General features: G+C 42.9%; 1 protein-coding gene across 4 annotated transcripts; it reads left to right on the top strand.

Annotated features, from left to right (window-relative positions):
• Positions 1-12,091, top strand: SMKR1 (small lysine rich protein 1). 4 transcript variants are annotated; one of them, XM_040594895.1, is made up of 4 exons: positions 149-220; positions 1,595-2,161; positions 5,616-5,682; positions 8,191-12,091. In XM_040594895.1, the coding sequence occupies exons 3-4, from the start codon at positions 5,671-5,673 to the stop codon at positions 8,392-8,394; spliced, it is 216 nt and encodes a 71-aa protein (XP_040450829.1). In that variant the 5' UTR covers positions 149-220; positions 1,595-2,161; positions 5,616-5,670; the 3' UTR covers positions 8,395-12,091. The 4 variants fall into 4 exon arrangements, with proteins under 4 accessions (XP_040450827.1, XP_040450828.1, XP_040450829.1 ...); XM_040594894.1 differs by lacking the exon at positions 1,595-2,161 and having other exon boundaries at positions 142-220; XM_040594896.1 differs by lacking the exons at positions 149-220; positions 1,595-2,161 and adding an exon at positions 3,453-5,217.
• The last annotated feature ends 5,409 nt before the right edge of the window (positions 12,092-17,500 follow it).

The following is a 17,500-nucleotide window of genomic DNA, read 5'->3' as shown; positions in this document are numbered from 1 at the left end:
AAACAGCAGCTGTGGAATAATAATTTTGACGTATAGCAAAAAAGTTTCAGAACAAAGTTTCTGGTGGTTTCTGTACAGCTGAAGGAACATCTGTTATCTTACCCCAAACATGACTGTTGATTCCAGGAATGCTCGTGTGTTCTCAGTTCCTACTCTAACTGGTATATGCAGATCTTTCCTTTTTTCAGCCTACAGGTGGTTGCTGCAAGTTTCACCGTCGGTAAGTCATTTTCTTCAGTACTTCAGTACAGATTCTTCTATTTTTAGCCTTCTTTCCTAGGGATGTAAGGCACATGCAATCACACTATTAGTTTCTCAGTCCTCTATAGGCAACTTTCCAACTGGTTAGCTAATTTCATGAAAATTTGAAGGATAAAAGGCCTCAAAGATATGAAGTTCCTTTCAGAGTTGGGAAAGTTGGCAGCAACTCTATTATCTCACCAACCAAGGCAAAGACAGGGGGAGTTCAGCCATTATCCATTTGGGCTGGCAGAAAGCAGCCCGTGTTTCACACTTGTGTAATGGCTGATGGATCTGTGTGTGCCTGGCAGATGATGGGGTCAGGGAAAGAGGAATTCTGTTCTGCAGGACATAGGGAAGGCTCACGGTTAGTGCTGGGAAAAGACAAGAGGGAAAGCACTGCAGGGAAAGGATGTGAATCTGTATGACACTGGCTTTTCATTATTTCCACAGTTTGTTAAAACAACTTGTTAAAAAAAAAAAAGATATTATCAATTTGTTGAAGTAGTGAACTTAAGATATTATGTTTCTACCACCACACACTTCTCAGTAGTCATTGGATTGTCTGTCTGGATGTGGTCCCCTGCCTCTGCATATACATTTTTTTTTCTCTCTGTGAAAATGACCATAACCTAAATATCCTTTCTCTTATGAGAATATTTCCATAAAAGTAATGATACTGAGATGTCCTGGCATGACAGCTGTCATAGCTAAAGCACTCTTTATTTATCCAGTTGTAGCTACAGCCATGACTTTATGAGGGAAACTACTGGTAGTTTGCAGAAACTTACCTTAATTATTTATCAAAAGCCTCACATGCGTAACTTGTTTTGTAGCCAAGTCCAAGCATCTTTACAAAATACAACAGTTGACTGCACAGGCTAACTTTTGTCTCCTTATTCTAATATTTCAGACATATTTGTCACTACTGTTACTTCTTTTTAGCCTCAATAGTGAGTATAATGTTGTCTCTTGACACTTGTGTTTGCTAAAAGGAGATAATGAGTATAATTATGATTGCTTCTTTTACACCATGTGGTTTGTTAATAAAAATTACACAATATCATTCTTCCCTGAACACAGTAAAAAAATTTTCTTTCATTATTTCTTTCATTATCCATCCCAAGATGCATTCAAAAGTGTTTTGCTCAGAAAATCTGCAGACCTTCTTTCTGAGCTATGCTACCAAGCCTTTCCCTATTCCCTCTTGATCTTTTGCTTCTTTCACTGTCTTTGGCTCCTTCTAATCAGGCATGAGGCTTCCTCTGAGATTTTCCTCAGCAGTAACTGTTCTTCTGGCCGGGCTACTTTAATCTCAAATAGCTAACTGATTCAGCTGCCTGTGGCCTCTTAGAGACAGGAGAGAAAAGGAAGAATAGGAGCTTAGACACTGAAAACAAGACGCAAACTACATCTTTGCCTGGACTAACCAGAGACTAAGGTGCTGTACCTTTTCAAATGGCAAGGAACTTCTACAATTCTTCCTCTGCATTGCCCTGAAAATGGCCTATGAGACAGGGTAACAGTATCCTTCATTTTCTTTCACCACTAAATACAAAGAAGTTCAACTGCTCCATCATTTAGTCTGAGTAGAAGAGAGATAACGTGCTCATTAGCCTCAGTGAAATTCGATATTCCTCACTGATCAGAAAGCAATTCCTTCTGAAGAGCACATTCTCCTGGATCCCTCTCGTGGCAACAGAGAACAGTCGCAATAGAGAAAAGGCTGGTATTTTCCAGAGGAAACAAAATATCCACGACAAGGAAAAGAATTGGAGATGTATATTTTCTACACTGAATGTCTTACCACTTGTTCTTGAAAACATGTAACATGTCCCGATTACAACAGAGAAGTTTTTTCCACTGGATTCAGAAAGAGGCCTGCATCGTATTCACAGGAACAGCATTCAAGCATTCACAGGTCAGGCACTCAAACACATTACTTTGGAAAGATAAAATTATGTTTTCCATTAACTCAATCCCTTTCAGCTCAAGGTAAATAGGTCTAATGGTTTCCATTCTATATTTCTAAATTGCTTTTCAAAACATCCTCCTCAGCAGCATCTTGCTCCCTGACGACACCCACACTCAGCCACGACGCTGGGTGATGACCCAGCTGATATTATTTCCAAAGTTTCCTGGTCTCATTTCTGCATCCAACCTGCACTCCTGGCTCAACTTTCCCTCTTGATAAAAGAGATAATAATTAGACCTCTATTTTGCTAAGGAGTGCCTTTGCTCTTTGCTTCCTCTATTCCTGAGCTCCTCCTCTAGTCACCCGCTGCATTTTGCTGTTGCACTCATTCCTGTCATTTAGCTTTTTTTTGACATCTAGTCTTCAAGCAGTGATAATTATTTTCCTTCAATAATTTCCTCCTGACCGCCTTCTTCCTTTCTTTCACCAGTACTTTTATTTATATTCATGTCTTATTAGGTTCTTGTTTTCTTTGTTGTTCTCTTATTTTGTTTTCATTTCTGGGAGTTCTTCTGATCATTCTTCATTAAACTGCTTTTTACTCCACTCAGTCACTGGTCTGGCTCGTTCTCTATATCCACTTCTATTTTCATACTGAAATACCACCCCTGCCAACATTTCCACCACTACAGAGTAGTTCTGTCCTCCTTCAGTACTTGTACATTCATAGGCAAGTATGTCCACTCAACTACTAGTATTAGAAAAACTTCTTTAGAGTCTGCATACCTTCTAACTACCACATCACTTCACAGTGTCCAAAGCAACAGCTGAATGCTTGTTAATCATTATTAATTCTGTGAGATGGAAATTTGTGTTTGTAATAAACCCAACAATATCTGTAGCCGCCAGGAAGAGGCGGAGAGTGGGAAAGATGGTTGGATGTCTTTGTAAATGAGATTTACAGCCCTCTACACACAGTCCCTTCCAATGCTGATTTATTTAAATGTCTGTACATAGCAGACTATAATATGTACAAACTTCACACCAGGGGAGAAAACAAAGGCTGGACAGCTGTTATGTCCAATAGGCAAACTAAAAAGTAAAGGCATCTCTATTCCCAGAAGTGGATTTTAAAAAATGAAATGTCATGTTGGCCTTTACTACTTACCATTGTATTAAAATGATGAGCATTTCTGATATATGAAACTTCTTTTATAGCCTCTGGTTCCCAAAATGAAGAGAAACCTTGTTTTGTTAAATTAATAGTTCTAAAAAAAAAAAAAAAAAAAAAAAAAAAAAAAAAAAAAAAAAGCTGTCTTCCTACAGGTTGGTTCATGTCACACTGCCTTTAAATACTGCCCCGTCCCCCCCCCCCTGCAATGTCAGCACATGCTCCTGCCAAACAGCCTTGGGACAGGCTGAGCTGCGTTAACATTTCCTCAACAGAGACATTAATAGTGTCTCCCTCCCACACTGTGCAGCTGATGATTTTCATGAAATGCATAGAGAATTCATGTATTTGAACTCTTACTTCTGCATCAGTATTGGTTGGAATCAGCCAACCAGCTCCAAAGTTACTGCAGATGGGTTGATGGGCAGCCTGTATGCCAGTAAAAGCCCCATTTCTTTAAGAAATCACACTAAAATAAAAAACCCTCTAAGCTCCTACCTGTCAAGATTTCAAATAAGAGCTTTAAAACATGATAAAGTGCATCCTATGGGTTTATGTACCAGAGAACAGATTTAGAGTGGTTAGTGTTTGAGAGAAAAATAAATGCACGATCTAGGCAGACTCATTAATATGTTGGGGTTTGGCAACAGTGAAATTGTGAAGTATTTTTTTCCTATGAGGCAATTCAGCTCCTACTGATATTTTTCACTTGTACTTTTCGATTTTTAGCACTTTACAAGTGAAAGCCTGCTGCTGAGGGACACAGAAGAGACACTGGTCTCCCATCCTTCCTCCAAATTTTTTTAAAAAGTGTATTTATGAGCACTAGTATCTTGGCTGTGAAAAAAATGCTGCCTAAAAAAGGTGCAGAACACTGGAATGAACCCTTCAGCTGTCTGCTCCTCCCTCCGACCCATCCACCTCCATTGCTTCCCTTGGGTCTCAGCGTAATTTTTAATACCTATATGGGGATTTCGAACTTACAAAACTCACGCATAATTTTTGGTGCCTGCTGTGCGACACTGTGGCTCTCCAAGGAGGCAAAAGAAGAGCTTTTTCTGTTGTTTCTGTGGTAAAGGACGCTGGGTCAGTTGGTTAAACAAAGAGCGCCCCCCGATTTTCACACTGCAATAGCTGAGAGGGTGAGGGCGCGGTCTGCTCCTCCCTCAACAAGGGCGGGAAGCCGAAGCTTTTTCCCAACCCGATGCTTTTTGCCCACAAATAACGTGAATACTCATTAGACAGTCTACTGAACGCCAGTCTTCCCTATAACTTTGAAAAGCACAACTTTCTTCTCTCCTCCTCTCAGCTACAAGTTGTTGTGGTTTGGTGTTCTGTTTTTTTTTCTCCCTTCCCCTCACCCCACTGACATTTTGCTAGTACTTTAGGCTGTGGGTGGAGCAGCGTCTTTGTGCTTTGTTTCTCGCCCGGCTCCCTCTGAGCGCGGAGGGCGGGGCGGCGGCGGCAGCTCCCCTCAGCGCCGGAAAAGCTTTTCCCGCCCTTTTCCTGACGCGGCCGCTGCTACCGCTACGGCCGCTAGCGGCGCGCGGCTCCACCCCACCCCGCTTCCCGCCTTCCACTGCGCGTGCGTGGGCCGGGGAGGCGGCGTGGGTGCCATGGCAACGGGGCGCGGGAGGTAGATGGGGGAGGCTGCGCCTGGTGGTCCCGCTCCCGCTGCAGGCAGAGCAGGGGCTGCGCTTCAGCGTTGTGTTTTTATTTCTGGAGCGCTGTGTCTCTGTGAGTCAGCCGGCTGCCTCTCACCCCCCGGCGGCGGCGGGGCAAAGGCTGTGGAGAACTTGTCTTCCCGCGCGGAGGAGGCTCTCCCCCCGACTTCGTTCCTTCTGCCCGTGCCAAAGGGGAGGAGGGGGCAGGGTGCTGTGGAGGCGGGGAGGTAAGGTCCTGCCGGTGGGCCGCGGGACGGGGCCGGTGGGTGAGGGGGGCTGGAGCAGCCTGGCAGCGCTGTCGTGGGCGTGGGGCTGAGCAAGTGCCTTCTGCAGGTGGCCGGCACCGGGCTGGGGTTCAGGCCCTCCTCTTCCCCCTGCCTAGGCGTGCACTGCTGGGGTGAATCTCAAGGGCTTTGCTGAAAAGCTCGGAGTCCTCGACTCAGGCAGTTACTAGGTGACTTCACAGGTGATTGTCTACAAAGAAATGCTTTTAGCTATGATACGTGTCCACCTGTTTTTGCAAGGAACTCATTTTAACTTTTTTTTTCCCCCCTTTAAAGTTTAGAGAGGAATGATACTAGTGCTTTGCAGAGTGCGTTACCCACTGCGTTACTGTGTGTTGCAGGGTCCATCTCCAGGGCTTGATGTGGAGTCCCACTGCTCTGTAAAAAGACTTCAACATGGCAATACAGGTTTGACTCTTCTGGAGTATTGATACCACTTTTTAAGGAAATAAAGTTAAGCTGCAGGGTATAAACTGACCTGACCAAATTTACTTTTTGTGCAAGTATGCACCTGATTCTGACTTTTAGCTTTTCTTGCTTTTCATGGGTATGGGCTGTAAAACTTTGCACACATCCTATAAAGCCTCAAATCTTACTGCATGTAGGTGAATGAAAATGCTGCACAAATATGGATCTCCCAGTACTTTTGAAGAGTGTTTGGATGTCATGCTGGGCTGTAGTTTAAAAACTCAGAAGAGATCAGGGTAGGAAGACTGATTTGTAAGAGTCCTGCCTATACGCACTGAAAAAAATTTGCATCATGTCCTCTGGTTGCCTGATAAATGCATAAGAAATCCTGGGCTCCTCAGCTGGTGTGTGAGGCGTTGGCTTCAGCACTGCTGTATGAGCACATACACACACAAAGTGTTACGTAGCTTGTTAGCTTTCTGTGCTTTGGGAACCGCTGCTCTTGGTTGTGCTCGAATGTGTGAGCTGACTGCAGGCTGCAGCTTACTGATGCCCCATTTCATGAGAGATGGGAAACAGAAGACAAGACAGTTGCTGGCAATTATTGAGAACATTTAAAGCCTGGAGGTCAGAGGTATCTGCTGCAGGGGGACAGTGGAAACAGGCTGCTCTAGATGAAAGGCAGTCCCTCTTTCTCACTGCAGATTTAGCCAACAGTTTGCCTTTACCTATAAGGACCTCTGGACTTCTCTCTCTCTCGGGTTTTTTGGGTTGTTGGGTTTTTTTTTTTTACATTTTATTAAGGAACAGGCCAAATTCTGACCAGGAACCCAATCATCCTCACAAAATCTGTCACAGACCCTGCTGGGAGTGTGTAACAGGGAGTGTGATTCAGGTAACTGGCTGAAAAAACTGACATAAGCACCTTCTCTGAAGTGTGCACATTCCAGCACAAAGTATTCTAAAAATTATATCCAATTAAGGTCTGCAAAAAAGGCTTGTCACCTTCTCTAATATATGTCTGAGTTCAAGTAGTTTGCAATCTGCATGACTGGAGGTTTAGGAAACAATCTGCTGTCAGCTGCAGCTTGCATGCTTTATTTTCTGTCTGATTTTTTCCTTCTGTGGATAGTGGTTCTGTATGTTTTATATAAAAATACTGACACTTTTTTTTTTCCCTTTTTCTTTACCCAAACATATTTCTTCACATTAGTCTTGGCTGATTCTGAAGGTTGTATCCCTGACTGTTCTCATACCCCAGAGAACAAATGTTTGGCTTTTTTTGCACTGAACAGTACTGAGCTGTAAAGGGGCTCTTTAGAACTGATACCATGAAAAATATGCTACATATACTGCTTTCCCCTAGTTTATGCCCAACTGATAGTTACACGTGACCTTTCTGGCTGTATCTGTGCTGACTCTTACTAATGAAGTGCTTGGATCCATGTAATTACAGTATGCAAAACCAGGCAAACAACAGAAATAGATGGGCAGATGCATAAAGTGACTTGGTATGTACTGAAAGTACTCTTGGCATCAGACCAGAGATCATACTTTTAGTCACTCTTTATGTGTAAATACTCCCATTCAGCCTTTTCTCTGGGACTAGCTGTCCCTGCATCAACATTCCTGGGAAGCTGCCCACCTTCTGGCTCTGTTTACTCTCACCATTTTCCTGCCTACAAAGCAGCAATGAAAGATCCTTCTGGGTCCCTGACACCATTTCTGTTGCTCGATGCCTGGAGGCAGTGTCTTCCAAGTAGACATGCTCCAGGCTTGTTGCAAGGAGTGGCCAGAATGGGTGAGAAAACAATCCAGGGAGTGAATCAGACTCTGGCAAATCCCTCTCAGAGGCCAGAGGCTGGGTGTTCAGGCACAAGTGCTAATCAACTAGGGTTAACAGGAGTATTTTTTTTGGCTGATCTAGGGTTTTGGGGAGTCTTGGCAACACCTTCCTACATACAGAATGGCAGAGTTGGTCCTTACATTTGTGTTACTGCTAATGGTAGAAGGGCAATGGTATCACAGAGCCTTGAAAAGGCTGCAGCTTTAAGAAGGAAGACCTGATTTTCTAGTTTATGACCCAGCCACAAGTAGACATGCAGTAGTGGATGAACATAGACCTAGCTTACTTCAAGATTGTATTGTAATGCATTATTTTAAAAATGCAGTTGAAAAGGATGTATAATTTCCATTGCGCACAAACTTTTTTTTTTCTCCAGAGAGAAGCACAGGGGAACACTAATTAGCTCTGTCTAGTGACTTTAAAGATTCTTACAGCCTACAGAGCAAATACGGATTTGGTGAAAGTGTACTAATGCTTGTGAGTCCACATAAAAATCACCACAGGGTACAGGAATAGAGAGTCATGGGCTCTGAGCTAATACTGCAAGTCAAGACTAAGATGCAATGAAACAGCTGTTCCGGGATGTCTTGGGATCCTCTGCCCAGAAGTGAGACAATAAAGACACAGAACTGAGTGTTTTTTTGGCCATTTTCTCTCTGCAGGCAGTTAAAAGCAGCAAACCCAAGCGTGGCAAAGGCAAAAGCTCCAAGAAGAAACGAAAGAAGATGGCGAAGGAAGTGGATATCCTCAGCCCAGCTGCCATGCTCAACGCTTACTACATCTGTCACAATGCCCCTGCCTGCCTGGCATTCCGGGGCTTTCCGTGGCCTGGCTCTCCCAAAAAGAAGGGGAAGAAAGGACAGTAACCGGATGGCTGGAAAGCAAAGGACTTAGTGAAATCAAGCTCCCCAGTGAAGAAGAGACTTTTTTGCAGATTAGACTTGTACTGACCTCTCCAGTGGTTAGCTCAAATATTTTGCCATAATCACTGTTGTGTCCATACAAAGAGACTCTTATTATAGCTCAAGCACAGAGTGACAAATGGTAAGTGACACTGTGCCATTGTAATTTCAGCTGTGGCCCTTCACCCTCCAGCCCTGTGTGGAATAAAACATTGTGTCTGGAGGGTTTGTAGTGGAGTTTGCTTTACCCATACCCCTGCCGTTCTTTTATGGATGGGACATGCTCCCTGATATGCTGGTGTACCTCCAGCTGGTTTAATTGGCACTGGTGGAAACTTGAACTCAGAAATTTGATACCATGGTAAGGTTGACAGTGTTAAGTATGATTTCTATAATGTCAGCTTATCTGTCCTGAGAGTCATCCAACGCTCCCTCTCTGGGTCAACAAAGAGCCATGTGATGCCATCTGTGTATCTGCGTGATTCACCTTGTTCTAAACTAAATGGCTACCTTTGGTCAGATAAGCAGTGCTTGAAGCTCCAGCAAATCACCGGCCCTCCTTTGGCTGTAGTTAAAATCTGGAGATTTGGCTTAGATGTTATCAGTGATGCTGTTACACACAGTTAGAGGTTATGATGAACCCCCCCCCCCCCCCCCCCCCCCCAGGTCTCCCTTACACGAATCTGCCTTAGTCCCAACATCCTGGCTAGAGACCACAAACTTTGTGTTACGGTTCATAGTTCTTTCACTCCATTCCCTCCACATGTGTTTAATGCCGATCTTGGTAAATTGTGAAGCAGCATGTTGAGTGAAGCTGTACATCTCTCTCGATCCTTACACTGACTGGAAGGATGCAGTGCAGTGACTGGGAGGGGTAAGGATATGTCCTGAACTGATGGAGGCTGTGGAGAGGTGGGGAGGAATGCAAAAGGGCTGCAATCTTGGAGAAAGAGTTGGGAAAAGAGAATCTGCAGTGGGTTAGAGCTACTATGAGGGGAGATTTCCCAGTTCTCTAGGATACCCAAGGGACTGTGAGCCTGCAAGACTGCTCTTTAAACCGTGCAGCACTGTGATGTGCACAGGAAGTATCACATCAGAATTTCAGTTGCTGTCTTGGGGCTGAACAGCTGTGATGCTGATCTGGCAGAGCAGCGAGCTGGCTCTCAAGGCTGTTTCTGACTTAAAACTCCAGGAGGTGCAGCACCTTTTTGACTTCCAGGTAGCTTTATGTTATGGGTAACAAAACAGGCAATTATGTGATCAGCCCAAACTGATAAAGCCTTATGCAGCTTTTCCATCTAAAATGTTCCTCTATGAAGATGCCTTGACAGGTAAAATCATAGCATTGCTTGTAGGCCAGCTACTGTTGTTATGTAGCTGTACATATGTATGTACTGCGCTATTCCACTGGTTTCATCTACATGTCAAGAAAATCATGGTGGATATTGTGTTTTCTTGCTAATTAGTTGGCAGTTGGCATGTTCTGATGAATCAGAGATGTGGTTTGCGGTACTAGTTTGTTCTGTTATGCATCAATGTGTCTTCCTCAGCATTTACTCATGTTCTTGCTTCCCCATCACCCACCAGGAAGTCTCTGGTCACAGCAAATAGTTTTTCCAAGTATAGTGTAAGTATTTCCTCCAAGTATCAACATTCTAAAGCAAGAGATCTCTTGTGACCTCTGTATTTAAGATCTTGAGCTAAACATTTGAAAACAAATTAAAATAAAAAAAACTTTTTGTATGATGCATTTACTACACATAACTTTAAGGAACGTGTGTTTCTGAGCACTAAGGTAGGAACTGCCTAACATCGCGGGAGGGAGCCCCTATCGCTGTCAGTTTGGGTCCCAAGGTCAGTTTGCAGGAGCAGCTGAAGAGCAGTACAATCTCTTGCCAAGCTGAAGAACCCAATTTAAGCAATTGCATGCAGACCAGGTGTCTGGGGAAGTAACTTCCTTCTGGGCAACTTATTCTCCAGCTACCTATCGCAGCCTTGTGCACAGTTTCCTCTGAACCAACTGTTACTTGGCCAGTGAGGGAGACAGTGTGCCACACAAGACAGGCAAGTGGTCTGATCTGATACAATGGTTACAAGTAAGGAAAGCCATTTTTACATCTGTGATAGACCAGAGTACAAAGACTTGCAAAGTTTTAGTATGCCAAAATTACTGGAAAAAATACTGAAATACCATTATATGTTTTCTCTTAAAATACCAACCTGATTTCTGCACGACGCAGTTGAGCACTTACCAAAAGGTGACCAGCAATGTGCAAAGGACAAAGACTCTGCTTTCTAGTGTATCTGAAAAGTTGCCATTCATTTCTTTGACAACAGATGAGAAAACCCTTCCAATCAGCCCAAACTGAAAAATGAAACACACTTTCTTTTTCCCTTTTACCTCTCTCATGCCTTGATCCATCTCAATTTTGCATGTAATTCAGGATCCCTGGTGGTAATAAAGACCAACAGACATCTCTAAAGAAAAGTTTGGACTTCAAATGGCTCGATTTTCTATTTGAATGTGTTGCTTAAGAGTGCTGCAGGCTCTGCTTCTAGCTTCTAAGGAAGACTCTGGCTTAAGTGGACATGAGTTGACAGGGAGTCTCTCCTGCTGCGGCGTGACACTTGTTGATATTTCTGGTTTATCACAACCTGTAAGAGTGTGATTCTGTGGCAGGCTTTTCTGCTTGCTGGGACACAGAACTTAGAAGCTGAGTTTATGATGAATAAAGCCTGTTCTGCTCAAATCCACACAGAATCTTTTGAGGGGAAACTGCAAGCTGGAGAGGCCCTTTGTTTTACGGTCACACTGCAAGGGAACTTCATGGCGTTATGTCCATTATGTCTTGCAGCGAGTCACATTTGTGTAGTACTTCCCTCATTTTGCTGTTACTGAGTAGTCAAGCACAGTGTGCTGCTTTGGGTACAGGATGTTTCCTGTAGGAAGTTGTGTACCAAAGCTGTTAAAAATACACTGGATGTTGATTGCATGTTTGTGGGTGGGGCACAGGGGCGGGGAGGGGAGAGTCACAGGACTATTATGTGATGTAAGTGGTGGATATATATATAGATATCGAGAGTTTTTTAAAAAGTTATTATTCACCACATTTGGTATTAGAGTATTTCAAGCTGTATGTGATCAGCTGCTTTACTCTTCAGTCAGCATTTCTGTATTACCTTGCATCTCCTGGCAACGTTATTTTCACATTAAGAAAAGCACTGTGGATCTTTATGATACGTAAGAAAAGCTTGAGAAGTGGCATGAATCCTTTTGTGTCATTTCTTATTTTAAGAAATGCACTGGCTGTTATTTCCCAACTTCAGGGGAGGAGACCTGAGGACTTTTTTTGCTTATAAATGGTATCTCCATAATGAAGAGGTTAATATGGTATATTTTTGAAGAAAAACTTTCATCCAAAAGGTGTATTAGATGTTGGCACTCACTAGTGTCAGCAGAAGTAAATAATCAAATAGAGTTTTCAGTAAGCTAACTCCTGTCTCATTTGCTCATTTTTCACTGTCTTGGTTCCCCACTGCCATTTCAGATGTCCTCCAGGAACAAAGAAAGCCCAATTTTACTGTCTTTCTTACATGCCTCTCTCTTTCAAGCTTTCTGTTTATTTTAAAAAGGCATGTCTTCCCCCCCACCCCCACCCCCTCTCTTTTGCTAGTAATTGTTATACAAAAGACCACAAGGAACAAAATACTGGAACTTACAGAAACGGTTGCTCTCTGAGACATGTGGTCTAGGTACCATGGCACTTGCAAGTATTGATGTCTTTCATTTCAGATACTGGAATGGTTTTGTTACATTCCAGCGTGTTATATACTATAGAATTATCCAGTAGTATAGAAATATACCAGTAGCTTTCTGGAGGTATTCATTGAATTCTGGAGTCCTGCTTTTTGCAGATGCTTTTGCTGTCCCCTTAGGGAAAGCTTAGGGCCCTCCCACCCTGACGGTCTCAGATCATAGGTTAGTCCTAAGAGAATCCCTGGGAGAATATACCTTTTTCCTTGGCTTTTTTGATTTAGTCTGCACTTAATTTTGTTAAAGATAAGAAATATTTAGTTATTTTAAAATAAAATAGGGCCCTTTCAGTCTGAAGTGTTCCTTCTAGGTTATTGCTATATCACTTCAGGAGAAACAAAGGGGTTTTTTATTCTTTACTGTTAAGGTCTGGTATATTTATGACTAAGCTAAAGTAAACTGAGTGTGAAATTTTTTTATGCAAAAGGCTGGCTTAGTATCAGCATTTCTCCCAATTGTCTTCTAGCCGTAATTGGCACTAAAAGAGAAATGTTTAAGAAAAATGAGGAAAACATTTAATACAACACATGGTTACAACAGCTTCCTTGGAATGGCTGTGATTATATGCCATGAAGGGAGCAGTTTGCTCTTTGGTGGACATTCTTGAACCAAATGCTTTAAAAGTTCACCTGCAATTATTGCTGAATGCTAGAATATTTTTAATAGCTGAAATTGCAAGCAATAGGCCAAGTGCTCCTACAGTCTAGAAGGAAGCCCTTTTTAAATATTAGCAGGTAGACTGCAGTACATGGATTATATGAAGAAAGCAAAAGCACTTAATGCCATCTAGTGTAAGCAGAAAATGACATTTAACTTCAGAAAATCTTTTCTCTCTCAGGGTGATTCAAGTAGGTCATACATCTCTTGGGGGTACTTTTTCCACATCATTTAATAGGAAGTGCCCCTTCTGTGAAGTACAAAGATAACCAGCCTGGGAGAAGAGTTCTCCACGCATACTGAGATGGTAAATCAGAAGCTACAAAACTGACATTCGAATTGAAGTTGTATTGTTAAAGCAATTAGTTACAATAATTATTGCAGCTGGGGTTTTTTTTTTAGTTTTCTCTATGGCTAAATGGTCAACACATTTGAAAGAGTCTTTAAACATGGGTCATCTCACCTTGCTTTGCATGTCTATGGCATATCGAGCTCTGCCTGAGCTAGTCATGCTGGGATCCTCTTACAGATAAAAAGGAGATGGGAAACAGGCATGTGAGGCGTGACCACTTCTGAACCAAAATGTCTGATGTTTCTTTGCCACATTTATAGCAAACAGCTCATTCCCTTATTATTTCATTCCTGGAAAAGTTATTTTTACTATCTATGGCTTTTTTGACCTCTCTTCATCTGAAAAACACGTTTGTAGAATAATTCTGCTGCCCAATCCTCATCTCATCTGATGGATGTACTACCGTAGAACGTATTCCACTTTGTGGAATACACAGTTACAACCACTTTTATGCTCATTGCATAGCAGGAATGATCTGGGTCCCCTCTTGTTTACACAAAATGTTGTCTGTGACAGCTTCTATGGGTTTATTTTCATAGCAATTCAAAATGTTATGTAGGTTGACTGACCTTGAAGCCATAATATGTTTATATATAGAGAGAGAGAATTTCTGTTTTGTGACATTTGCTTTTGATGATGCTGGGAGTTTCCAATACTTGATTTAATGTATCCTTCACTAGAGATGGTTGTGGAGGAGCCAGTGGGAATGCTCTGCATGTGTAAGATGGAAATTTTTTTTCGTCAGAGAAGGGGTGGGGCCTGTTAAGGGTATCTATTTCATGTCTGTATAGTTTGGGTTGTAAGCAGAATTTATCAAGCCCCTACAACAGCAGAAGTGAAGGCTGGATCGATCATAAGTGATGTAGATGAATGATGTCACGTTCCTTGTTTTCTTAATCTGACCTTTCTATGGGAAAAGAATTGTCTTGCAACATCAGCTGCTTCGTAACGGAGCTTCATAAGGAGTTATGGTTGGTTTAAATCTTCTGACATGACTTGCAATCTGCTTATTGGCAACAATCCAATGCTTGAAGAAATGAAAGGAAGAAAATGCCAACCCTTATGAAATCACTGCTTCTTCTGATACTATTGACCCTCTCTAGCGTTCTCCATTTTGTCATTTCCCCTTCTGCTTCAGTTCTTCAAGGTATGTAATGCTTTATTTGTTATTTAAAGCTGAAGTTAAATCAGACCTATTGAAACAGGCATCTTCTGCTGGAGCACATGAGAGCTTTCTAAACATGAGGCTCTTTGTCTTATTCCAGTAGTAACTGTTGAGCTTGCCATGGTGTCTGGCTCATCTCAAATGATACGGCCTGAAATGGTGTCCTTGAAAGAAAAAGTCCTTCTGTCACCTGTTGTTTTGGCTTCTCAGATACTTTATCCAGGAAGCCCGGCACCTTCTGAAAATAGATACAATATTTTGGGAGTACCTGATAATTATAGCTTGCCCTTTTGGAACTGTCCAAGGAATAGGTCTGTTTTCTTAGAAATGTACGTTTTTATTGATTCCTCATCCTTTTCCATCGTCTTATGCATGTGGCTTGCATAATTTCTGTTGCCATTACCAGAAAGCAGTGAGCAGAGGAGGAAACATTCCAAGCTCTTACACTAGCAGTGGATACTTTGCTTTTCTTGCTTAGAACCACAGTTAGGGTCTGTTGCAATGCTTTGACAGGTCTTAAAAAGTTCTTCACAACCTGGCATTGCAAGGTTACTTGGAAGAGGAGATGAAAGTAGTTTTAATAGTTTGTGAGATTTCAGACTGGCAACCTCCTGGGGGTGTCTCTGGCGAGCTTCTCACTGTCTCTTGAAATATCCCAGGATCGTTCAGCTCTCGGGTAACTCCAGGACTGTTCCCATGCCTACATGTGGCACAGCTGTGCTAGTCCTGAGCTCACCAGCAGTCATAACCCACAGTTCATCACTGTCTTTACAATGATCTTTCATGAAGTGAGTATTGTTATGCCTCCTTTCTCTTAAACTTCCTTCCTTTCAGCTCTTTATAGTAAGAAAGTGCACTACTTTCAGCCTTTCATTCCTATATTACACTTTTTAAACCTGTTATTCTTGTTGCTCTCCTCCATGCTTCACAATGCTACTGTTTCGTCAGCAGAAGGTGACAATACTTCCAACATAGTTTTTCTTCTCACATGTTGCTACATGAGAGTCATAAAACTGAGACTCATGGGATTAATCTCCCCTAAATCTAAATGTCTGCAACAATACCTGGACTAGTTGTCTAGATTCATATAGTAAGAGCAGTTCAGGATGTGATTCCTCTGATTAAATGTATGCAGAGGCTTAAAGCAGCCCCAGGTGTCTTGTTTAGGTACTGGAATATCTAGGGAGATCTATCCCACTCTCTGTCATATTTAAGATTTTAATGAAAATGCAAATTCAAATTTAGTGTGGACACAGAAATGTAAGTTCTTTGAAGTGATGAGTCCAGAGAAACTAGCATAGCCATCATGGCTTGGGGGTCCTAAGGTATTTGGGCTAAAGGCCATAAAAAGGGGTACCAGAAAACTTGAAAACCTCTGTGACTAGTGTCTTGGATGACAAGAGTAAAACTGTGCAGGATATTGTGTCTGTCTAATCTGCTGTTAAAAGAAAACCACTCGGCCTGTGCCATTTGGGCATCCCTGTTCAGAGAACAAAAATACCTCCTGACTTCAGCATGGTGGTGTCTCAGATGCGGAGGAGTGGAGCGGAGCTAGACAGTTCCTTGGAGAGGAAGCACAGTCGTCTTGAGCTTATCACTCCTGCACAGTTGTAAACTCAGCCCTGCTCACTCTCGCTAATAATAGCCAAGTGTAATTGTGTTCAGATGGCTAGCCCAGCCAGGGGAAAATCGCCTTGCCTGTTACACAGTTTAGGCGAAATTGCCTTGAGTAATGAAGAAAAGCAAATCATAAATATCCAATTTGGTGTAATCAGTCTTCAGTGACTGTTTAGAGAATTTTTTTCCCTAAGAAAAGCAGCTTGGACCTGAAGAAGTATCTCACAACAAGCAGATTTGAAGCCCTGTACAAAAGTCATTGCAGCAGCATGTTACTTGGAAGTGCTGTATGCTACTGCGTCAGGAAGACAGCAGCTGGTCTAAGGAGGGGTCACCCAAGTTTGGCTCCCAAGTTGGGCTCCCAAGTTTGCTGGAGCAGTGCTGGCCACAGCCACTCCTGCCAGCTCTGTCCCACAATCGAGGACTGGGATTATCAGGTGTTCCAGCAGCAGTGCAGGGCTGGTAAACAGCAAGCCTCAGCATGGAAATTAGAGTCAGGCTACCCCTGTCCTAAGAACCAATAAAAAAAAAATCTTCACCAGTGTGTCTGAAAATAAGCTTCAGGCAAAATGTGGGGATGGGAGAGGAAAGCCTTCCTGCCAACAAGTTCCCATCTCCTTTCTTCTTTTTTTACACTCTCATTTTTGTCTCCCCATTAACTGTTTTTGCTGTAAAATCTACTGTAGTTTGGTGCTTAGCTGCAAGGAACGTTGCAATGCGCACTGAAAAGCTATACATAATAGCCTAAGTGGGCTCTTACATGCCATTCTCTCTCAGTAGTTGTTACTATTACTGCTGTTTCATAGAGATGAGAGAATGGCACTCATCCAACACTGCTGTCTTTTATTTCTAAATACTCTGGGCACTGACAGAATAGAAACGATTAATCACCAGAAGCAGTGAAGAAGCTGGCTGCTGTGGGGCAAGCCCAAAATCCAGACCGCTTTTGGTTACTGGCTGCTGCAGAAGGGGAACCACAAGTAAAGCTGTTATACCCAAAACATGTCATGTATGGCTTGTGTTGCTGCACATTCAGACTCCATTTTGTTGTATAATCATACGCCAAAACAGGGGTCTCAGTCCCAATGTGGGGTATGTTCTAGATCAGGGGTCCTCAAACTACAGCCCGCAGACTGGATACGGCCCCCCAGGGTCCTCAATCCGGCCCCCCGTATTTACAGAACTTCCCCCCCCCTCCGCCAGGGGTTGGGGGGGGGAACCAAGCAGAAAGCAGCCGCAGATGACTTCCTGCCACCTCATCCGCGCACCGGCCCCCTGTTAAAAAAGTTTGAGGACCCCTGTTCTAGATCTTCAAACCATGAATTCTTTCACCCTGCTGATGAGAAAACTGAGGTCTCCAGAGCCCATAGCACAGATCCTCTTTCTGCTGTAACCTTCCCTACTCCCAAGGGAAACCTTTTGAAGCTGCCTTGGAGCACTGCTGGTTCAGGTGAGTAGCCAAACA

Source organism: Falco naumanni, chromosome 5, assembly GCF_017639655.2.
Source record: "Falco naumanni isolate bFalNau1 chromosome 5, bFalNau1.pat, whole genome shotgun sequence".
Lineage (NCBI taxonomy): Eukaryota > Metazoa > Chordata > Aves > Falconiformes > Falconidae > Falco > Falco naumanni.
The sequence above is the reverse complement of the archived record's forward strand: the minus strand, read 5'-3'. Positions and strand labels throughout refer to the sequence as shown.